Source organism: Sphaeramia orbicularis, chromosome 5, assembly GCF_902148855.1.
Source record: "Sphaeramia orbicularis chromosome 5, fSphaOr1.1, whole genome shotgun sequence".
NCBI classification, from domain to species: domain Eukaryota; kingdom Metazoa; phylum Chordata; class Actinopteri; order Kurtiformes; family Apogonidae; genus Sphaeramia; species Sphaeramia orbicularis.
In genome coordinates, this window is record NC_043961.1 from 1,902,409 (window position 1) to 1,927,787 (window position 25,379).

Consider the following 25,379-nt stretch of genomic DNA (forward strand, 5'->3'; position numbering starts at 1 on the left):
TTGAGTCAAGAGTGAATCTTGTGACTTTGTTTTTTTTTGCTTTTTTACGTGACATTCTTTTTTGAATTTTGCAGCGACTTCACATCACAATGACATTTTCTCTACGTGATTTATCACCATTTATTATGTTCTGCATTGTGCATTTTTCAGTGAAAATCAGGAATTATACTATACTTAATTTATTGTTCATTTAAATGTTCATAAAAGCTTTGAGTAAATTCAAAGGTTGATATGTCAGAGCAGAGGAAACTGAAGAAAAAGCAAAATTTGTCATCAACTGAACATAAACCCAGTGTGTTCATCCACTGTCATTGATCCAACTCCATGGGTTTTACTGGTGAATCAATGTTGTAGAAGATGACGGTGTTTCCACGGTAAATATGGAGCCTCTGAACGTCCAAATATGATCCTATCTGATGACCATGAAAAGATGAAGAACTGTATTTGACAACAATTATTTACATGTATTGATAGGATTAATGGATCAGAAGTTATTAAACAGTTTACATCAGTAGATGCTTTTGATTTATTTATTTTTTGGTGTTTGAGGGTTCAAATTAGTAAAGCAACACCAGAAGAAGTCCACTGCTCTACAACTATTCGAACCAAAGTGCTTTATTGCCTTAAAGTCCTGGGTTTAGTACAAATATGTTGGCCGTTCACCCCATCCTCTGCCGTTTTACAGAAACTTGCTGTGGAAACCTTTTATTTTGATGACAGGGCTGGAGGTAAAATACTTCCTATCCTGAATTACCAGCTGAAGATGCAGAAGAGATCCAAAAACGTGGAGGATCTAACTATCCTGCAAGTGAGGAATATTTGCCAAAGAAGGAATTTACACGGCCATGTCTTAAATTGACTGATCTTTAGTGCTCTCTAGTGGTGAAGCTGTAAACTGCAACTAACTGAGTCCACCTCACCACTACCTCTTCCACATTGACTGAAGAAAATAATCTAGTCCAGGTTATCTCCACACTTCATTAGCCCAGGACCATGTGATAAGTCTGGACCCTTTCACTGTTATTGTGCAATGAGGGAAAAAGTCAAAACACTGTTGTTTTGGAAAATACCAGCAGGAAGAACATGCACACTGAACAGTGATCCATGACGGTTAAATAACTGATCACAGCAAAAGAAAACACAAAAGAAAAAGATGTGTACCTTTGTCAAAAAAAAAACAAAAAAAAAACAACAACAACTTTGAGTCATATTCAGACAGGTGAAGTTGATACCAACGATAGAAATGCAGCATTAGTGTTTTCAGTCTAGTGCTCATGTGATGTGGTCTGGGATGTTTGGAGCAGCCTCTAGTGGCCATCATGGATATTACACTTAAAATACTTTAAACTTCACTGGAATTTATCTTTAACTAGAAGCACTCGGAGAGCGCAGACCTCCGCCAAGGCTGATCAGTGCCCCCCCCCCCCGTGGGCCCCCCCACCCCCGATCACCACCAAAATTTAATCATTTCTTCCTTATCCCATTTCCAACAAACCCTGAAAATTTCATCCAAATCTGTAATCTCTAACTTTTTGAGTTATGTTGCACACTAACGGACAAACAAACAAATAAAACAAACAAACAAACAAACAAACAAACAAACAAACAAACAAACAAACCCTGGCAAAAACATAACCTCCTTGGCGGAGGTAACAAGAAAAGCACAAACACTGACAATTTATAAAGAAATCTTTAAAATGGACTGAATTTACTTTCTGATGTTTTTCTTTTTCTTTGATATTTATATTTTAAGTTATTATCATTATTTGTCTTTCCTTCTTTGTGTCTGTAATCCTTTGCATTCTGTGAATTTATTTGTTTGAATAATTTTTCCTTTTGACATTTTGATGTTTGTTCACATTTCTCAGTGTTTTGTAGACACATATACTTTCAATAAAGTTGGAAAACAAAAAAAAGGTAGAGACTATGACAACTCTAAGCAGTTTTTTTTTTTTTTTTTTTTACTTTTTAAAAAAAAACTTTTTAAATTTTTTTATTGTAAGTTATTATTATTATTCGTCTTTTGTTCTTTGTGTCTGTAAGCCTTTGCATTATGTTTATTAGTTTAGATGATTTTTCCTGTTGACATCTTGATGTTGTTCAAAATGTCTCAATGTTTTGTATACACATATATTTTCAATAACGAAACAAAAATATATAAACGCACACATCCAAAATGAATACATAAAATAAAATAAAATAAATACATATATCTTTAGTTACAATGAGAAAATGTTTGTCTCCATCTTTTTAATATATAATAAAACAGGCAGCCAAATTGCATAGAATTTGGCTGCATTGCCTCTTGTGGTCTATCTCAGATAGTTCATAAAGTCTTTAATCCAAAGGTTAAATGTCAGTGGAGTTCTGTCTTTCCATTTAAGTAAAATGAGCCAACGAGCTGTTAAAGTTGTGAAGGCACTGATGTTCTTTAAATTCTTGCTGAGGCATGTGTTCTGTGGAATCAAATATTTTCTGATATTGTTGTAGATGATGGAGGTACAGATATTTAAATGTTTGTGTGTTTGAATCTGTTTAAAGATGATGAAATGAAGGACTGACAAAGACTTTACAAAAGGAACTATTTTATATTTATGATAACATTTCTTAGGTAAGAGGGGATAAATAAAAACAAAAATAACTCAGTTTCAGTATCAGTATCGTCTCTCAGCCACAGTGTCCTTTCTAGCATCAGTACTGATATCGGGCACAGATTTTTTTGCAGTCGCTTCATCCCTTTGCAGAACAATTGGGCTTGTGTTCTGTTGGTTTCTGACCTGAAATGATCCAGTGTGGGTTGTTTTCAGCAGTGATCTGGTTTGTGACACTGCTGAACAGTCCTAGAGAAACTTGGCAACAAAATGACGAGGCTACATTTATGACGTGTGGTGATACATGACTGGATCTTTTCTTTTACTTCAGTGTGTTTTCGCCTATCTGTCTTCTCATCACAGTTGCACTATTTCCCATGTTATTTGCACTATTTAAATTATTTTTTTCTTTTGTTTACCTCCACCAAGTGCAACAGCAAAGGTCATGTTTTCATCGGGGTTTGTCTGTCTGTTTGTCTGTTAGCAAGATAACTTAATAAAGGTTTGGACGGATTTTGATGATGATGATGATGATGATGATGAAATTCTTAATTCAGTCATTACATAATAACCAGTGTCAACAACAACACTTCAAACATTACAAACATTACCAACAGGTTATGACTGAAAAGGCCCAGGCAGACGCAAAATGCTTCTATTAATGCCTGTCCTACAGAACAAATTCAGCTACCCAGCATCCAATATAGGAAAAAGAAAAAAAGAAAAAAACAATGTATCCAAGCAAACAAATAAGCGAAACATAAAAAGGCGAAAATAAACCAGAGAAATAGAAAACTTAACCACCAAATTAATGGTAATTTCATGTAGACTCAAAAATAAATTATTTACCTATTACTTGTTAGAGCTTAACAGTTGTATTCTTCAAAAATTGCCTTACGTACCATTTTTTTAAATATCAAAAATGGGCTACACATTCTTAAATCCATGCTGGACTCATTCCATAGCTGAACTCCAATAACACATATATACACATCTGCTTTTAGTCTGTTTTTTAGCTTTTTGTTCAACAAATTTACAAACATTTCACAAATCCTATTTAGACTCATGTGTTGAGAAGAACCTTTGTACACAGACAGGGAGTCACTTTAATTTGGCTTTATACATTATTTGCATTATTTTATGGTAAACCAAATCATTACATTTCATAATATGGGATTTCAGAAACAATTCATTAGTATGTTCATAGTAACCGGCCTTATTAATAATATGTATTGCTCATTTTTGTCGGAGGACTCTAGTATTTACAGTTGTTTTATATGTCGAGCCCCACACTCCCACACAATAGGACATATAAGGGAGTAGAAGTGAACTGTAAATTATATGGAGTGTCTTATGGTTGAGTATATTTCTGGACTTATACAAGATTGCCATTGATTTTGCAATCTTTCCTTTTACAGATCTAATATGTGGTTTCCATGTTAATTTGTGATCAATAACAACCCCTAAAAATTTTGTATCAAACGCTCTTTCAATTTCAGCGTCGCATATTTTTAATGTAATATCCCCATCAATTTCTTTTCGATTCCCAAAAACCATAAATTTAGTTTTTTTAATGTTAGGTGACAATCTATTGACATCAAACCAAGTTTTAAGAATTTCTAAATCCCTTTCAACTGTGGACAAAAGTTCCTTTAGATTTTTCCCAGAACATGAAATTTTCAGGAAATGTTGATACTGGCACAAGAAAGAAATGATTCAATTTTGGTGGTGTGTGTGTGTGTGTGTATGTGTGTGTGTGTGTGTGTGTGTGTGTATGTGTAGGTGTGTATGTGTGTGTGTGTGTGTGTGTATGTGCGTGTGTGTATGTGTGTGTGTATGTGTATGTGTGTGTGTATGTGTGTGTGTGTGTGTGTGTGTGTGTATGTGTGTGTGTGTGTGTGTGTGTGTGAGTGATCTGCCTTAGCAGAGGTCTGCGCTCTCTGAGTGCTTTTCTAGTTTTACAAATATTCTTAGTTTACAATGTTTTTTAAACGTAAATTACTTAACTCTACTGTGCCTTTTTTTTTTTTTACTGGTTTTTGTTGTTTGTCTTTTAAATCCTCTGCACTGAACCAAAGAGCTCGACCTCAGTTTAGTTGTACTTGGTACAATGACACACTGTGAAAATCTGAATCTTACCAAGTGTATTTTTCTTATTTCCAATTTCCAATATTCTGCCTGTTACCACATGTTTGTGCAACATTGTGTGTAATGCACAATCTATTGCACAATCTGAACTAAGCGAAAAAAAAAAATCTTGAATTACGCAAAAAAATCTGCCAATGGAACAAGTGAAAATTATCTTGGTAAGATTTCTTGAAATCAGATTTTCCAGATCTATTGTCTATAAATCAGTTCTTATATGTCCTTCATGTCACTGGGTGTTCTAAAGATGTACAAATATGTGGTAAGTGTGTGTAAATGTACATATAGGTGTGTATGTGTGTATATATATGTAGGTGTATATGTGTGTATAGATCTGTGTATGAATATGTATTTACATATATGTGTTATTGTATTATGTGTTTATGTAAATCATATTATATTTGTTCATAATAATATAAAGCCAGAAACCAAATTATTTACTAGTAAGTATCAGTCAAATTATGGCATAGAGTATAGATCTGATTAGACGAGGAAGGTTATTATTGTTATTAATTATTTAAGGAGAAGGGGTGGAGTTTATAAGTTGTACTTCTTCTCACTCCTTTTCGAATATGTATCATATGTATTATGTTTAAGTGTTTTGTTTATTTATTTTCTTCTGTTTGACATTCATGTTCGAAATAAATACATCAATCAATCAATGAATATATCTCACTTACAAGTTCCTCTTTCGGTGATTCTGTCTGATTTTAGGTGTGATGAGATATTTGGACTAGAAATGAGAAAAATACACTTGGTAAGATTTAGATGTTTGCAGTGCAATAAACATATTGTGGTTCTGACTGGTACATTGCCATGGCAGACCTCTGACTGTTTCCCTCCATCGCTGCTGTTGTTGTGTTTGCTGTTTAAACTGTGTGTCTGTCTCATTTGTGCTGAGTGTGGACGTACAGAGTGGTTGTGCTGAGCTGGATGCTCCCTCCCTCCCTGCAGAACGGTTGCTTTGTGTCCGTCCTCCTCCTCTCTCCCTCTCCCTCTCTCTCTCCCTCCCTCTCTCTCTCTCTCCCTCTCTCTCTCGCTCTCTCTGTGTGTGTGCTGGTATATAGGCCAAGTCACGAGGGTCGTCCCCTGCAGAAGAACAGCTCAAGTGTCGGTGTGAGGAAGACACAGCCAGAAAACCCAGGACTGAAGTTGCCTTCCCTAGCGGTGAGTTGCACGTTTGCTCTGTCGTGTCATTTATTTCAGACGGTGGGCTGAATGTGCACCGTTAAAGCTACAGTTGGAGATGACTCAGCTGATATTGTTTGGAGCCTCAGAGAACAGTGGAATGCACGAAGAACATGCATCTGAGCAGAGTTCAATGCATGCACACCTCTACATTAAAGCCTTGTCTCTGCTTAGAGTCTGTGTATTTTCCATGTTAATGTTTGTGCATTAGGATTACCGTAGATAGTTTATACCTTCATGTTTACACGTTCCAAAAGCACTTTTTTTTCCACTAAGGTCTTCACAGGAGTCTCTTGGTTTTATCAGATTACAACAGGAGTGACCTCTGACATGTGTGACTTGTTTGGGTGTTTTTCTGCTGACTTACTGGACGTCTGGCTGATGATGCATTGATCCTCTGTGATACCTTCTATTCAGGAATCACAGACAGCGGCTTTTACCTCATGTGCTGTGCAGTGAGTCAGCAGACAGGGTATTAGTGTTTGGGTTTGGAATCTGGGGACATAATCCGGTCTGGTTCCAGATCTGTTTGGATCCTGTTTAACCCCGTGCGTCCTTTATTCCAGACTCTTTTGATGATTTCTGTCATTGTTTGCATTTAATGTAAGAGCATTTTTCTTTTTGTGTGAGTGTGCATGTTGAGCAGAAGATGCTGATTCAGTTTGGATTAAACCAATATCTGATCCGCGGGGGTGGATGAGTGTCAGACTCCCTGATGCAGCAGTATTGATCTGAGTTGATGTTTCTTGTTTTTTTTTGTGCAGGCCTTGCCTCTTTTATAAGCTGTAAACATGTCCAGAAATCTGCTGAAGAATCCCAGCGGGGATGGTAAGATGGTTTTTGTCTTTATTTTCCTTTATAGTGGGTCTGCAGCTATTTACTTTATCCAAAAACATGTAAAAACTTTAATAACTTTAACTCATAAAGGCCCAAACAGCCACTGATGACCTAAACCATCTACTGATCTGGAATGTTTAACCCTTTCATGCATAGAGGTCACTACAGTGGACAGCTGATGAAAGGAGTTTTCTTTTATATTCATGGATTTGTTATTTTGTGCATCATCACATACGCTGCAATTCAGATTATTACTGTAACTTTGCTGTTCTAGATAAACCTGATCTGCAGTAACATGTTTGAGTGTGAAAAAAAAAAAAGCTAATTGTTACTAGACTGAAATAAACAGTTTTGTTTTGTTTGTTTGTTTGTTTTTTAACAAAAGTTGTTTGTTTTTTTTGTGCATATTATCTCCATGCAGGTATGTTAAAATGTGAGAAAACATCAGATTAGCAGCATTAAAAATGTTTTTATTTCATAGTTTTCACACAGTGTATCAGTAAATACATGTTTCTTTGCTTCTAAAGTTGAATGCATGGTGTCCAGCTGAGTGAACATTATTGTAATTCCTTGAAAAATAGGTTAATAAAAAATCAATTCCATTGATTTTTTTTGTTTGTTTGTTTTGTTTTCATGCCTAAAGAGGAATAAAAACACTCCGGAAAAAAATCTTGATTAAGGCTCATAATTCATGCATGAAAGGGTTAATCAAGATTTTTTTTTCCTGCATGTTTTTATTCCTCTTTAGGCATGAAAAAAACACATGCCTCAAGAAAATTTTCTCATGAACCTATTTTTCATGAAGTTGCAAAAATGTCCGCTCAGCTGGACACCATGCTTTTAATTTTTGAAGCAAAGAAACGTGTATTTACTGATACATTGTGTGAAAACTATGAAATAAAAACATTTTTAATGCTTATCCTAGGTCATTCGTTTCTCAGACAGGGGTAGTTGTTTGTTTACTTGCTTTACTAGTTTGTCTGATAAATGAATTACCTACAATAATTATATGTGGAAGACAGTATGAACCTTTACCAGACATTTTAAATGCTACAAATCTGAAGTTTTCTCACATTTGAACATGCTAATACCAGTCATTACTCGCTTCATGGAGATAATATGCAACCCCCCCCCCCCCCCCCCCAACAACTTAAAAAAAAAAACAACAACTGTTAATTACAGACTTATAACAATAACAAGCACTTGATTTACACTTAAACATGTTAATCTTGATCAGGTTTATCAAGAACACTAAAGTTACATTAATGGTATGAATGTCAGTGTATGGGATGGTGCGTAAGTGTCCACTGTGTCGGCTGATATGGAACTAAAACAACAAAACCCATGAATATACAAGAGAACAGCTGGAGAAGAACTGTCCACTGGAGTGACCACTGGAGTGACCAGTGTGCATGAAAGGGTTAATAACCTCTGATCCATTAATCCTATCAATCCATGTAAATAATTGGTGAAAAATGCAATTTGTCGTCTTTTCATGGTCATCAGATATGACCCATTTGGACGTTCAGAGGCTCTGTAGTTACTGTGGAAACACCATCATCTTCTACAACATTGATTCCCCAGGCAAACCCATGGAGTCGGCTGAAAAAAAAAAACCAAAAACATCCCCCCGACAAATTGCATCCTGCACACGTGTGTGCGTCCACACAGTGTCCTAAACAGTTTGTTCTCTGTCCTAAAATAAATAATTTGGTTCATTGTGTTGTCAGTGTTTCTCTTCAGTTTGTTTCAACAGAATACCAGTTTGTCCTCTTGTTAATGTTGCACTTCATGTGGAATTTTTTTGTTATTTTTCTGCAGAATGTAAACTGACAGAACTGGGATTAGATTTTTCTTGTTTGTTCAACACTACCTGTCAGGAAAAAGTGCAATACTAATGTTTAAAATACATAGTAATATTAATAATTTATTTTAGTTTCTATTTGATTTATAGCAGCAGAATTATATTATTCCTGTTTTTCTATATTCTATTGTGTCCAAAAATTGGGGGAAAATTTTTCAAAAATTCATAAATGTATTAAAGACATTTTGAGGGGTTTTCTTTCTTCCCGTACCGAACCGAAAAAAAAAAAAAAACACGAACCGTGGCTTTGAAAACCGAAAACGTACCGAACTGAAAATTTTGTGTACCGTTACAGGCCTAATTACAACGTACTAATATACTGGAAGAAAACCGTTATAAACGACAGATGTAGGAAAGTCTGCTCTGGTTGAACGGTTACAGCCAAGTACATAAAAAGAGCTTACATTCTAAAAGTACAATAACATTTCCTAGAATAAGAATAAGATATAAAAGAAAGAAAAGGAAGAAGAGAAGGAAAGGGGGAAAAAAAGAATAAATAAATAAATAAATAAATAAATAAATAAATATTTAAATAAATAAATAGATAAATAGACTAATTGTACTCACATAACTGTTTCCGAGAAAATCCATTAAATGAACTCAGAGTTCTATGTGAGCTGATATAGAAGATTCTACCTTTTACTCATCTCAAATGTACTGACAATATTTTCTTGCTCCAGTTCCTGTAAACTGAACCAATTCTGTGAATTTAAGACCCAGATAGAGGCAAATATTAGAGGGTTATTTACATAGTGCTCAGATTATGTGTGTTGTGTAAAGAATACCCCTCCCAAAAAAATTCCTCAACTGGAAAAAAAAAAAAAATACACAAAAGCTCTGGACGAACCACAGCAGAAGGACTCCCCTTCAGGATAAACGGAGCAAAATGTGTGTGTACAGATATTTACACATATTTATTTCAGTGAATATGCAGAATGTAAAGCATCTCTGTGCACCATCATTAAACATGCATGAGAATCTGCATGACTCACTGAAAGTGGATCTGCTGTGATTATTCCAGTGTCAGAAACTGATTTAATACCAGATGGATTTACCTTCTTAAAGCTGCAGAGCTGGATTTTGGTGTCACTGGGAAAAAATTCCTTTCATCATGTTGTAATTCAAGTGACCTGAGAGGAAACAAGGATCCGACCCACTGCTGTAGAGTCTGTTTTCAGTTTGTTAAAGTCTACCCCATAACGTATAATTTAACTAATTACAGGTGTTTTCCATCTGGTAAAGACGACATGATAAAAATCTGAGTGAAAAGCATGTACAGATGTCAGTTTTTTTTTTTTTTTTTTTTTACAAATTCATTCTAATTCATTAAGTTCTGGATGTTCCAGTGACCATAAGATTTGTATTTAATGTGATATTTGTGTTTTATATTATGTTTTTTCTACTGATGCACTTTCACTGTCCTCATTTGATTAATATGTGATGGGAATGTGTGTTGTTGTAGCCAAGATAAAAAAAAAAAAAAAAAAAAAAAAAAAAAAAAATATATATATATATATATATATATATATATATATATATATATGTATATATATATGTATATATATAATCTGAACATCTAAACTATCCAAGGATAATCTAAAGTTTGTATTAATGTAAATTGTAATTCCTGTATTACACAAATGTTTGCTACCTAAACAAATATCATTTCATTTTAAAAAGCTTAGATTTTAACTAGTGTTTCTCTATAAAATGTGTTTTATTAATGTAATTAGAAGCTATTAAGTCCAATGTAAAAAAACTAAATGTAATTTAGGATCCACAGAATCCTACATGTTGACTATTTGATGGATAATTAGATTTTCTTTGACATTTTTTCTTTGGAAAATGTTAATATTCACTACATTTTCAGTACAAACTAATAGTCTTTGTTGTTGACCGTTAGGATCTTTGTACGTTCCTTCAACCCATAAAGACCCAGTGGTACTTCTGTGGCTGTTCCCAAATTAATTTTTCCCCCCTATATTTAACCTTTCTTAAGTGATTTACCCCCGTTTATTGTAATTTTATTCAGTTTATTTTGATTTTTTTTCAGTGTAAATCATGTGTTTTCCTATATTTAATTCACTGATCATGCAGATGCTCATAAAAGCTCAGAGTAAATTCAAAGGTTATTTTATCAAAACAGAGAAAACTGTAGAAAAAGTGACTTTTTCAGTAAAATCTATCATTAACTGAACATAAACCCAGTGTGTCCATCCACTGTCATTGATCCAACTGCATGGGTTTTACTGGGGAATCAATGTTGTAGAAGATGACAGTGTTTCCATGGTAACTACAGAGCCTCTGAACGTCAAAATGGATCATATCTGATGACCATGAAAAGAGGAAGAACTGTATTTTACACCAATTATTGACATGTATTGATAGGATTAGTGGATCAGTGGGTATTAAACAGTTCAGATCAGTAGATGGTTGTGTTCACCTGTGGTTGGTTGGGTTTTTATGGACTGAATTCAAGCTCCAGTTTGTGTTTAAACACAGCGACTGAAGCTGATATGACACCACATCCATCCATCCATCCACCCATCCATCCATACATCCATACATGTAATGCATTTGCTTCCCAGAGGAGCTGGAATTCTGGGAACTGACGGAGAACGGTGGGAGCCAGTGGAAGGTGGAGGACATGCCTGGAGACTGTGGCCACGACTTCAGCAGCGACGGAGTGAGCAAATACTTTGCCACGTCCTTTGAGTTAGTGCTTTTTCTTCCCTCCAGCAGAGTCATGTGACTGTCTGTGGTGCTGCTCCGTAGATGGTTTGAAACGCTCTTCTTCTGCTTCATGTGTGCTGTAGGCTGTGTCTGAAGAGGCAGGTGATCGACCTGCTGGCAGAAGGGTACTCTGCCGATCAGCTGGACGCTCAGCCCGCTGTGACGGTGGAGGACTGGTACGACGGAGGTGGACACACACACACACACACACACACACACACACACACACACACACACACACACACACACACACACACACAGCAGTCACTGATCTGCCCACACTGTGCAGGTACTGTGGGCGGACGGACTGCGGCTGCACCTACCAGCTGTCTGTGGATCTGCTGGATGAGAATCAGGAGGTCATTCAGGAGTTCAGGTCAGAACCGGTGACCCTTGACCCTGATTGCGATGACTGCTCCTGGAAACAGGTACGACTGAAAAGAACAACAAAATCTGCCTTTCAGCGCCTTTACAGATCATCACTTTCCTCATTATAATCACATAACTTTTAATTATACAACAATATTTTTGCACTTATTTATGAATATTTGCTTATATGAATTGTGAGTGCGGCGTATAACTCACTAGCTGTGAACCTCGGAGTTCTTCTGTACGCAACACGTATTAGTAAACAAAGGGTCTGGAATCCAACTTTTCTGTTTGTGGTCTTTACTTCAAACTTAGACTGATACAAACAAAAGGTGAATTTCTAAATGAAATGACATGACGGTCAAAAGACTGTGATGCTCCTGGCTCTAGGCTTCCAGTTCCGCTTCTCTTTCTTTACATTTTTATAATCTTAGCAGTCAATAGGAGTGCATCACACAATGATGTCAAGACTTATGCTATTATTACCTAACATTCATATAATATACATAAATTATTAATAATAAATCGAACAGAAATATAAATATGAATTTTTAACTGAAGCACAAAAATGGCTCTGACATTAATAATATATTCTCATACATATTGTACAAATTGCTGTTTTAATTGTGTCTTAATGGAGTGTTTTAATATGTATATTTGGTAAATATATATATATATATATATATATATATATATATATATATATATATATATATATATATATATATATATATAAAGCTATATATATGTTTGTATATTTAGAGCTTTATATATACAATTGCAGAAAAAATAATTAGACCACCCCTTGTTTTCTTCTTCACATTCAAAGCATTTCACAACATAAAAAACACACTTATTTAGCACAACTTTGACCTGTCTATTTTATTTTATTTTTTTTCATTCTTATTATTAGTGTCGGAATCTTTAAATGTTCCCTTTTTTTTTTGCTATGGACGATAAAGTAAGTGTAGTTGAACCAAATGCTTAAAAGTACATTAATAAACAAACAGTCAAGGGAAAAATGAGTAGACCACCCTTGTTTTCTTCAGTTTCTTGTTCATTTTAATACCTGGTCCAACTAAAGGTCCATTTGTTTGGACAAATATAATGAGAAAAACAAAAATAGCTCATCAGAGTTTAATTTCAGAGCTGATATCTATCCATTTAACATGTTTTCTTGATAAAAACAAAATCACTTCAGTTCTTCCATCAGTATCTGTGTCATTGTACTGACAAAAACAGTGCTTTTAGACATTCCATGTTTTCTTTTCCTTCTGTTTTAGTCACATGACACACACAGGAGTTAGGACTGGATTGTATAACCATTGTTTTTGATGACTTTTGATGGTCTAATAATTTTATCCATGACTGTATGTATATATATTTTGTTCTATTTTTCTTTTTTGTAGTACTGATAAATTCTCTCCTCTTACTTATACTTGAATGGAGCATCTGTAACACACAACAACTTCCCCCTTGGGATTAAAGTATTCTGATTCTTACTGATTTTAAATTCTCTGTCTTTCTTTGCGCTGCAGGTCAGTCATACTTTTACAGATTACGGCCCTGGTCTGCGTTTCATCTCATGGGAACATGGAGGACAAGACACCAAGTTCTGGGAAGGATGGTTTGGAGTCCGGATCACCGGGAGCTCTCTTACTATTGACGTCTGAGAGAGAGGGAAAGGTGAAAAAAGGGAAAGGAGGAGGAGGGTGGAGATGCGACAAGAATCACTGAAAGGTGATGAATTTGAAGAATGAGAGTGAACAGACGGACAGAGTGAAAAGTAGATTCTGAGGTTTCAAGAGGACCAGCTTTTCCTTATGCACCAGGCAATCCACCTCTATAGATGATATAGACTTTTATAAATAGAGTTCATGCTGTGGAACCAGACTGCTGCTACGAAGACTAGACTAATAAGGCTTGATTAACTTTAAAGTTACTGCGTGCAACACTAATTATGACTGAATCACAGTCTGTTATCTACTACCTCTGCACAGTGGCTCAACATGGGGGAAAATAAAGGATTTGTTTGGTGGGTGGGGGTGGAGTTAACAGTTTTATCATGCAAACAGGATTTAAATGGGATTAAAAAAGAAATATTTAACCATGTCATTGCCTGCTTGGTCAGATTGATCTATGATAGAACTGTTATTTTTTTTATTTTTTTAGATGAAAGTACAACAGAGACGTTACTTAGAAGAATGAAAATTAGTGTCACAGTAAGAATGTTCTTGCATCCTTTCATTGTTTAGAGCAGGAGTCTCAAACATGCGGCCCTGGGGCCAAAACCCAAAACCAGCCCACCAAAAGGTCCAATCTGGCCCGCAGGATCAATTTGTGAGATGCAAAAATTACACTGAAGATATTAACAATCAACGGTGTCAAACTCATTTTAGATCAGGTTCCACATACACACCAATATGATCTAAAGTAAAATAATAACCTACAATTAGTGACAACTCCATTTTTCTAGGTTCAACTGGACTAGTTTTGCTTTAAAAGAGCTAAACTAGTCCAGTTGAACCTCGAAGAACTACCAAGAAGAACAATGACCTGAGGAGATGAGAAACTCTTCTTATTTTAGTTTCAAACTCCAAATTTTTACCAATATTCTGCCTGTTACCACATGTTTGTGCAACATTATGTGTAATGCATAATCTATTTTTCTCATTTCTAGTCCAAATATCTCATCTCACTTAAAATAAAACATAATCACCTAGAGAAGAACTTTTCAGTGAGATATAAGAACTGATTTTTAGACAATAGATCAGGAAAATCTTATTTCAAGAAATCTTACCAAGATAATTTTCACTTCTTCCATTGGCAGATTTTTTGCTTGAATTAAGCAAAAAAGAACACATGAAAGGATGGAAATGTGTACGTATAGGACGCCAAATGCTGTACGAACTGGTGTGACATACAATGTGATTTCCTGAGATCAGTCTTCAGATTTTGTTAAAAGTCTGACTCAGACACCAGAATTCAGTGTTTCACCTGTTCATGTCTGTAATCCACAGATACATACTGCTCATTTTTCAACCAAAACTACAAATTACATAACATTTTTCGTACATTTATATCTACACTGTGTTTGAACTGACTGTGGTGCTTTTCAGACACAACAGAATATATGAATGACCCAGTCACATGACTTTGGCGGAAACAGAATACGAGATGTTTTTCACTTGTTCCACTAGCAGATTTTTTTGCTTGAATTAAAAAATCTTGAATTAAGCCAAAAAAATCTGCCAATGGAACAAGTGAAAATTATCTTGTTAAGATTTCTTGAAATCAGATTTTCCAGATCTATTGTCTAAAAATCAGTTCTTACATCTCACTGAAAAGTTCCTCTTTAGGTGATTCTGTCTTATTTTAAGTGTGATGAGATATTTGGACTAGAAATGAGAAAAATGCACTTGGTAAGATTTAGATTTTTGCAGTGTACCCTCTGCAGAATGTTTTTTTTTGGATGATGTTGCTATAAATGACCTCTTTGTAGTTTAGGTTGTCATATATTAATACAGGAAATGTGACTTTATATTATCTCCACCAGACAGACAGAGATCCTGCTCTAAAAATTTAAAGGCAAATCAAGATATTGGTTGCAATAACTTCAGGAGACCTTCAAAAAGTTACCTTGAGTTCTACAACATTACTAAAGAGAGCAGAAAAACCTGGCTAAAACTGCTCTGGGTATCATCAAATAATGAGTTATTTCAATTTGGTTTGTTTTAAAAGTTTAGTTTTTCATTCTGAACAAGTTATTTTATCAGTTTCCTGGATAGAAAAACAGATAATCTTGAATTCATTGGGAAAGAATGCAGTGAAGGGTTAAACAGCACAGATCAGGGTTACAGTCATCAACCATTAGACATTCCTAACCTTGTGTGACTCCACCAGGATGAAGCTAAGGTTAAACACTTGAAACAACCTCACTACTGACCATATTTACTGGTTTAATCAGAGAATGGCAAGAATGAAACAGAAGACATCAGAACTCTTAAAAAAATTATTTATTAAAAACATTTTTCAGTCATTGGACATAAATACAACCCTCAGGCTGCAATTATAACAATAAAATTCACTAATTCACAGGCCAATTAGCACTGCATACAGTGTCATCACCGCAGAGTTTCCAATGTGAGCACCATTATTTAAAGCTACTTCAGTTAATACTTATATATATATTAAAATATGACTGTTTTTCAGTACGAAGTAAAGTTGCATTTTCTCATTCCTCAGAGATACAAAAAAAAATCATACATGTATTCTTCTGGCTAAAAGTGACAATGTGTTAAATCTAATTTTAAGTGAGGAAGACTTCAATGGGACACCAGCTCTGTGGTTTTCTGCTGAATGCACAAAATAAAAGCCAAACTTTAAACTGGGGGTTAAACTAGAGTTTTAAATCAAGGCTTACATATGATTTAAGTCACTTTTCTTCTGACAGAAGTAAAAAAAAAAAACAAAAACAAAAAAAAACAAAACAACAAAAAACCTTAGAGACGGTTGTTTTCACTTCCTTGGCTACAGTACAATAAGTGCAGATTCCTGTTCTCAAACATTTGGATATTTAACACTGTTCAGATTTAAAAACAGGAACATTGGTTTTTATATGAACAACAGTGTGTGTCTGTGTACTTGGTTTATGTAACAGGTCCTGGTCGAGCTCAGACAGTGACACAGGACGGTCATTCTCCTTGTGACTGCATCTGTTTACAGAACGCATCAAACTGCTGCTGCTCCAACTCCGTCATCACCTTGTTCAAGGCGTAGATCTGGAAAAACACAGACATTTGTGACAGCTACACGAACGTTTGAACTACGTGAGGACCAAGGGTAGAAATAAACGAGGACAAATGCGCCTGTTTACCTCTGCTCTCTGCCGCTGTTTGAGCTCTTGTTGTGCAGATTTCTGTCTGGCTCGGTCTCCTCTGGTTGGCGTAGAGTTCAGCTTTGGCTTGTCTTTACGGCAGGCGGGCTCCATAGTAACAATCCTCCTTAACCTGTGAGATCGAACAGAATATTAAGGCTTGGTTTTGAGCGTCTACTTTAATGGAACCTGACAAGTTGCTTAGATAACTATCCCAAATTTCATTTTCATTACCTAAGGTGATTCTAATGAGCACAAACTAATGCACATTTTTATAACAGAGTCGCGGAAAAAATGAGTAGACTATCAGAAGTCATCAAAAACAATGGTTATGCAATCAGGTACTAACGCCTGTGTGTATCATGTGACTAAAACAGACAGAAAAGAAAACATGGAATGTCTAAAAGCACTGTTTTTATCAGTACAATGGCATAGATATTGATGTAAGAACTGAAGTGATTTTGGTTATTATCGAAAAAACATGTTAAATGGATAGATATCAGCTCTGAAATTAAACTACTATGAGCTATTTTTATTGTTTTCATTATATTTGTCCAAACAAATGGACCTTTAGTTGGACCAGGCATTAAAATGAACAAGAAATTGAAGAAAACAAGGGGTCTAAATATTTTTTCCACAACTGTATGTTTATGAATGTACTTTGGATCACCCTAAATTAAGCATGCGGTTCAACAACTCTTCCTTTATTGTTCACAGAAAATAAAATGAAACATTTAAAGATCCCGACACTGATAATAAAAATGAAAATAAAGAAATAAAATAGACAGGTCAACGTTGTGCAAAATAAGTTTGTTTTTTATGTTGTGGAAAACTTTGAGAATAGAAAAACATGAATGAGCTGAAAAAAAAAAAAAAAAAAACTAAATATTTGAACCGTAAAGTGTATTGAAATAAAACTTTTGCTTGAAGCCAGAGTATTGATATCAATACCAATGTCGAAAATGTTTCAACGACACCTATGTAAAATACTAAAATTTGGAGTCGTTTCTATAAAATGTCAGTTGAATTTGAAGCAAAGTTTTGAAAATATGGAAAAACGATAATGTCACGTGCAATTCTATTAACAGGTTTAGAATAATAAAGCAGGCTTGGTAGTGTTGCCAGTAGGTGTCGCTGTAGCTCATGTTATATATGACTCCAATGAACAATAGAAGAAGCAAAGCATCCTGGCGTTTTCCATCTAAATGACTGCCATGTCTGTTTCATGGATGAAGCAGAGGAAGAACCAGGTCTGAGCAGTGACAGTTACCTGTTGAACCAGACGAGTTTTAACACTTTATCGGAAAATGAAGGAAGATGCATCGAACAGCTCATCAGTCAGATGATCATGTGAGTTAAATGTTCACTATGTTGCACTATATCAGAGTTTATTCCTTAAAACGTGTTCCAATTTCTTTCAAGTGGCAAAAAACACTTCAAGTGACCAATCAAACAACCAAACAGTAAAACGTCCAGACGACATTTGGTTGTTTTTTACGGTTTCTGCTGTTTTCATAAATATTTCACAGTGACACATTTCGAAATGCACATTAAATAACTATGAACAGACTCCTAGAAAGTATGTTCAACTTTACACACAAACGACTGAGCAAACACAGCCACGTAACTGGTTGACAAAAGTAAAAAACAAACAAACAAAAAAAAACCGCTCACAGAAAAACTGAAAAACCACACATTAGTTCGACAGATGGGAAAAACACCGAACACCATTAATTGTAAAAGGTGTTGCTTTATGGTTAGAGTTAAGCTAACACGTTAGCATATGGCACATTTGAGACACAGATAGGTTGTCTCTTTAAGAATACATCCTCTGATTGGAAAATATGTATATTTTTTTATTCTGCTAACAGCAAAATGTCAACGAACTCCGTTAATCACGAGCAAAAAAAACCCGTCTTTTCAGTATGAAGTGCTAGCCAAGGTTAGCCAGCTGTCAGTACTCTTTAAAGTTTTACTGTAACAAACACATAAGCAGCTTAACAACAACAGCTAACACAACACTTTAAGACACGAAAACGCACTTACTTGAGAGATGTAAGAAAAAAAAGGAAAGAGTAGCACAATTTAATGACGTTTCGTGATAAGTTGGCTGCGGCTAACAGCTAGCCGGTTCACATCAAACAGCTGTTCCCAGGGTGTTTACCGAAAACAAATCCGAGTTGAACCGTTACACGAGTGTACGATGGTTCCGGTAGTGGCATTGGTTCCGTTTTTCGTCGCTTGCAAAATAGAATATTCGGTACAAAACATAAATTTATCATAGACGAAAATATATACAAAATGGACTGTGTATATGTGTATTTTAGGCTGATATTATTTACCTTTCCTCGACCTTTTTCCTAGGTTCGACTCGGAAATGTTGGGGAATTGATTTTGGGCTGCACTCATTTACCTCAGTAGTAATAAAAATACATACATCCTATTGAACAACAATTTCTGTATTTACTTCTGATGTAGTTACTGTACATATTTAATTTGCATACTTTTACTTAATTAACCCTTTCATGCATGAATTATGAGAACCTTAGTCAAGATTTTTATTCCTGAGTGTTTTTATTATTCTTTAGGCATGAAAAAAAAAAACAATGAGATTGATTGATTTTTTTTAATTATTTATTTATTTTTAATGAACCTGTTTATCATGGAGTTACAAAAATTTCCACTCATTTGGACACCATGTGTTTAATTTTTGAAGCAAAGAAGCATGTGTTTAAAACACAATACCAGAAAGTGATAAACTGTGTGAAAACTATGAAACAAAAGCCTTTTTGATGCAGCTAATCTGATGTTTTCTCACATTTTAACATACTCTAAGACTAGTTATTACTCACTTCATGGAGATAATAAAAACAAAACAAAAAACAAAAAACTTTTTTTTTTTTTTTTAAGAAAACTATTAATCACAGTCTAATAACAATTAGCAATAGATTTACACTCAAACATGTTAGTGCAGATCAGGTTTATCAAGAGCATAAAGTTACAGTAATGGTGTGAATGTCAGTGTATTATTATGGGATGGTGCATAAGCATCCACTGTGTTGGCTGATATGGAACTAAAACAACAAAACCTGTGAAATATACAAGAGAACAGCTGGAGAAGAACTGTCCACTGGAGTGACCACTGTGCATGAAAGGGTTAAGATTTAAACTGTAATGCGTGTCAGTATAGTAGTGCATTGTAGTTGTGTATGGTACTGAGAATACCGATTACAGGTTAGAGTATTTTCAGTGTTAATGTTAGAAAGCCTACTTTTATTTAGCTCCAGTGAGGGAATCTGAATGCTTTTTCCATCACTCATCAGATCCCCCTCATTTTTGCAGTGCATCCCACACTGTGCAGTCTCTAGTGCAACCACAAGATGTCGCCTTTGTATAACAATCCAATTATTATTGACAAGGGAGTAAGTCTGCATTAACACAGATACTTTTTAGATGTGTGACCGGATATGTGTAGTTCTGTACTTGACTGATGGCACATACTGAAAAGAAGTTAAATGGAATACAAGCTAAATTTAAGTCATCCATAAACACTCAGCAAAATACCTAATCTCAGTTTGTACATCATCAGTTAGAAACCTGTTATCCTGTATTTCTGTGATGGATTTAGACATCTTATCTGCAAAGCATTATACAGACTGTACTATATGTACTCACACATACTGTACAGACTCGCCTTAGGGCATCGTTTCAGTGCATAAATCAGTGTATAAGTAGTGAGTCTGACACCAGCTGAGGGGTGGTCCAGAGCACATTTATCACTACTGAAAGAAAAACAGCCATTATGAATGTGAGAAATAATGAAACACTCTTGCATTCGACCTCAGAAAAATAGTCTGAAGTACCTGACAGACAGCAGTGGTATCGGCCGGTGTTGTTGTGAACTCTGCTTTGAATGTGTGCATGTGTGCCCTCTGGCAGTGCTACGCTACAGAGATTTATCGTGCGGCATACCAATGGTTTACCTGGATTTATCCTCCAACTACAGGAGAGCGCTCTCCCTCAGAATAATATCCTGCCAAGAAGCACTTCTGCTGCAGACAACAGCCAGGCCTGCTGCTCCATATGCACAGCAGCATAAAGGAAAAACAGCCTGGAGAGCTACAGCCGGGGATATGTGAAGAGTTGTGTCTGTGGGCTGGGACTGGAACTGATGTGTGGTGAAAATACTAGAACTAAACGTCCATTTCCCTGGAATTGGAGTAAGAATCTGAGCTTTATTATGTTAGCAGTAATTATCCTATAAATAAGTCCATTAGCTATTCTACTCATCCCACATAGTTTCTTTTTTCTTTGTTGGTTTTGTCTTGTTGTAAACTTCAACAAACTAAATCTAAATCAGTGGTTTTCAGCCTTTTTTTGGCTCGTGACCCCATTTTAACATCACAAATTTCTGGTGACCCCCAGACATTCAAAATGGAGACTTTTTTTTTTCCTAAAATTAATTTGTGTTTGATCATGTAATAGTTTGCAATACTATGTTGCAAATAAAGGTTAATTTTAGAGGACATCTATCTATCTATCTATCTATCTATCTATCTATCTATCTATCTATCTATCTATCTATCTATCTATCTATCTATCTATCTATCTATCTATCTATCTATCTATCTATCTATCTATCTATCTGAGAATTTTATTTTCCTTGGTCAGGATATGTACAGTCAGTCCAGCTTGGATTTGTAATACTACTACTACTACTACTACTACTACTACTACTACTACTAATAATAATAATAATAAATCCGTTTTATATGGCACTTTTCTAGGTACTCAAAGACGCTTTACAATAGACAGCCAAAAGACAAACAGACAACAAATGGGTAAAAACAGATACAGAGTTAACACAAAAGGGCAAAAAAGAACAAATACTCAAGCAAAAAGTTAGACAGACAGAAAAGAAAACACATGAGAAAGGTGGATGGACCACCAAAACACACAGCGATGAATTTACTAAATAGTTTTCTACAGCTCTGACATGATCAGATATCGCACTCTGGAAGGACGAAAACACAACTGCGACCAAACAATTAACTGGGCCACAAAACAGACACAGGTTCAAGTCACAGAAAAGTGACTTATATTTAGTTTTCATGAGTATGTCTGGAGAACCATCAAACATACAGCACTGTTCAAAAGTCTTAGACAGCCTTTTGCTTTGGTGGTTTTGCAGATTTGTAATGGATGTGTCCAAGGCTGCAAATTTATACTGAACAAACAAGAACTGAAACTATGAATTATGAAAGAGCTGCAGCATCTGAAACTGACCACAATGAAAATTTGACACAGAAACAGAACCACAGTGCTGCAGTTTCAGCTTCACAGTTTGTCATGTCTGTTATGGATTGGGATTGTCTCTGTCAACTCAGCAAATATTTTTTATTAGTAAGTTTTTATTTTTATTTTTATTTTTATCAATTACTAGAAATTCCAGGCGACCCCATTTGAATTCCAGACGACCCCACGTGGGATCCCGACCCCAAGGTTGAAAAACACTGGTCTAAAGTTTAATACGTCATGGTGCTAACCACCTTGTTTGATTGACATGTAATTTCTGGGAAGACCATACTCAGTAAAGACAGAAACAAACACAGGAGTTAATTACAGGGAAAAGGTGCAACTGGTAAATACACAGATCCTTAAATAACCGGCAGCATTCCTGTTCATGTTGCACATCCTGCTAAATTAGCTCTGAAGCAGATAAAACATTAACTTTGTGCAGTGTCGACACTAGCAAAGGATGCGTTATATCAGATGATAAATGGCATAAATGGCATGTTGAGTCTTGCACTTGTAGAGTCCACAGTCCTTCATGAATGTAATGTTAAAAACTTACAGGCCTCAGCCCTTTATATGGAGCTGCTGCAAAATATCCTGGATTCCCCTTTGACCTTTAAAGTACAGTTTGTGCTAGAAAATAGACAGATGACATAACCTCTATAGTGGAGGTAATTATAGCTGGAGAGACTGATCACACACACACATATATATATATATATATATATATATATATATATATATATATATATATATATATATATATATATATATATATATATATATATTTTTTTTTTTTTTAAATTTATTTCATTTAGTGCTAGATAAATATTGTGACAAGGGTAAAAAAAACAACAACAAACAAACAAAAATTCATAAGACAAAGACGGAAGCATACAAAGGGCTATTTACAGGTGCGTTTGTGTGTGTGTGTATATGTGTGATTATTACCTCCGCCAAGGAGGTTATGTTTTTGCCAGGGTTTGTTTGTTTGTTTGTTTGTCTGTCCGTTAGTGTGCAACATAACTCAAAAAGTTATGGACAGATTTGGATGAAATTTTCAGGGTTTGTTGGAAATGGGATAAGGAAGAAATGATTAAATTTTGGTGGTGATCAGGGGTGGGGGGGCCCACGGGGGGGGCCACTGATCAGCCTTGGCGGAGGTCTGCGCTCTCCGAGTGCTTCTAGTTTATGATTATTTTGTGCAGGTTGGGCATATTCAGGTGGAGACAGAAGAGGGAATGAAAACAAAACTGACAGTCCAATAAGTACAAGGGTCAAAGGATGTGAGTATACAAAAGTGAGAAATCAGTAAAGGGTTTTAAATAATAGTATAGAAAGAAGCTTAAGGGAAAAGAAAGGAAATGAAAAAGAAAAGAAAAAGAGGAAAATCAGTAATCCCAAATACAATAATAGTGACAGCTTTTAATCCCCCCCCCTTTTGTTTCCTTTTCATTATTATCATTATCATTACTGTTATCATCGCTCCAGTTTTCTAGTTTTCTATCATATACATTAACCCTGTAAAGCCTGAACCATTAGATCATTGACAGAAAATTCCATTTCTCTGAAACTGGAGACTTTATTGGTCCTTCTGAACCACCCCCAATTTGTATTTTATTTTTTTTTTAATATCAATTTCCATGTATAAGTTTCAATTTTGTATCATATTTGATACATCGGGTCTCAGTGCTCAAATATTGTTATTTTTAAACAAACAAAAGCATAATATAACACGAACATGTCTAACAAATTGGTAATTCCTTTTCTAAATGGTCCCAGTTTTTCCTCCTTCCTCATTAATGTCAGTCTTGTAGTGTCACTAAAGGCCTCTGGTGAGTGAACTCCTCCCCCTGGTGGATTATCTGTGTATTGCATGTATCTAATTGTATACATTAGGTTTTTCAAGACAAAAAATATCACACTGATCATGTAGAGAGCCTTACAACACATGTATCAAATATGACACGTTTGGCGTTATAGGGTTAACTGACTTTTGTTTTTGGAGGTGGTAAGGCCAAGGACATGAGCTCAGCTGCCGACAGCCCTGAGGTGGCAGCTAGCCAAACAAATTCACTTCCTGCCCCTTCAGAGCAAGGTTTTAGATTTTATGAAGTGCAAGGAACTGTGGTATAATACTGCTGCAGTGGTAGCTCTGCCAGCCTGCAGGTCATCTGTAGCATCTTCATGAGTATTTTCTGGATGCTCTGAGCTCAGATCAGTAGGTTCAGTGATGATTCTACGCTGTCTGTTTCTATGGCCTTAAAATGTGACTCCTGTGATCTCCCTTCTTTGCTCTATACGCCAGTAAACAAGATCATCTGCAGCCTTAACTCATAACGACCCAAACAACCACTGGCGACCAAACTCATCTACAAATATCAAATGTTTAATAAGTTGTGATCTATTAATGAAATGAACAACCACCATTTATGTAAGCTGTTTAATACCTGTAGATCCACTAATACTACCAATACATGTAAATAATTGGTGTAAAATACACTTCTTCATCTTTTCATGGTCATCAGATATGACCCATTTGGACGTTCAGAGGCTCCCTGGTTACCGTGGAAACAGTGTCATCTTCTACAACATTGATTCACCAGTAAAACCCATGGAGTTGGGTCAGTGACAGTGGATGGACACACTGGGTTTATGTTCAGTTAATGAGAGATTGTGTTGGAAAAAGTCACATTTTCTTCATTTTTCTCTGTTTCTGATATTACGACAATAAACTTTAATCTGAGCTTTTATGAACATGTACATGATCAGTCGATTAAATTTGGGAAAATACCTGATTTTTATTGAAGAAACACAATATACAGAGGACAGTATTTTATGTTAAATGGTGATAAATCACTTAAAAAAAAGGTTAAATAGAGAGAAAAAATTAATTTGGGAACTGCTGGAAAAGTAACTCTAGGTCTTTATGGGTTAAATGTAGTGGACGTTTCAGTGAAACAGACTGAATTTGTGAAGTCTGACAACACGGCTCAAAGAATGGAATGTTTTCCTGCCTGTTGCTCACTGCATGAGGTGATGTTGTGAATCAATCATTGCACCTTAAATGTCAGGATAAAAACTCAGACCATTCCAGTTGTCCGGTGGGAGAGCGCTGAAAATACACTGTGTACATTTAAGGAAAAGCAGGTACAGGTAATGGATGGGTGGATGGAACAGCGGGTGAAATACATAACCACAATGTCCACGTCTGAAAAAGAAAACAGACATGTTTCAGTGATGCTTAACGGCTAATATCTGCAGAATTGTCAATTAATTGCCATTTTTGCTATTTTTATTTCACAGTTTTTAATTGTACAGCTGTTTTTCTTCTGTCGTCTTCCTAATGTATTCTAGGGATGTAACGATATGAAAATTTCATATCTCAGTTATCATTACTATCACAGTATTTTTGAAATTGTGCTCAAAATGTTCAAAAAGTACTAACACACACACTGAAATAATTTAACCAAGTTGCATT

General features: G+C 35.5%; 2 protein-coding genes across 3 annotated transcripts; one reads left to right on the forward strand and one right to left on the reverse strand.

The window, feature by feature from the left end:
• Positions 1-5,766: 5,766 nt before the first annotated feature.
• Positions 5,767-13,839, forward strand: fbxo2 (F-box protein 2). 2 transcript variants are annotated; one of them, XM_030135173.1, is made up of 6 exons: positions 5,767-5,903; positions 6,689-6,752; positions 11,214-11,340; positions 11,442-11,573; positions 11,613-11,786; positions 13,266-13,401. In XM_030135173.1, the coding sequence occupies exons 2-5, from the start codon at positions 6,716-6,718 to the stop codon at positions 11,746-11,748; spliced, it is 432 nt and encodes a 143-aa protein (XP_029991033.1). In that variant the 5' UTR covers positions 5,767-5,903; positions 6,689-6,715; the 3' UTR covers positions 11,749-11,786; positions 13,266-13,401. The 2 variants fall into 2 exon arrangements, with proteins under 2 accessions (XP_029991033.1, XP_029991032.1); XM_030135172.1 differs by having other exon boundaries at positions 5,768-5,903; positions 11,442-11,534; positions 11,648-11,786; positions 13,266-13,839.
• A 1,887-nt stretch (positions 13,840-15,726) lies between these two features.
• svbp (small vasohibin binding protein) lies at positions 15,727-18,779 on the reverse strand. The gene is made up of 3 exons (XM_030135174.1): positions 18,650-18,779; positions 16,604-16,736; positions 15,727-16,508 (listed from the first exon to the last, which is right to left on the reverse strand). The coding sequence occupies exons 2-3, from the start codon at positions 16,715-16,717 to the stop codon at positions 16,422-16,424; spliced, it is 201 nt and encodes a 66-aa protein (XP_029991034.1). The 5' UTR covers positions 16,718-16,736; positions 18,650-18,779; the 3' UTR covers positions 15,727-16,421.
• Between the last annotated feature and the right edge of the window lie 6,600 nt (positions 18,780-25,379).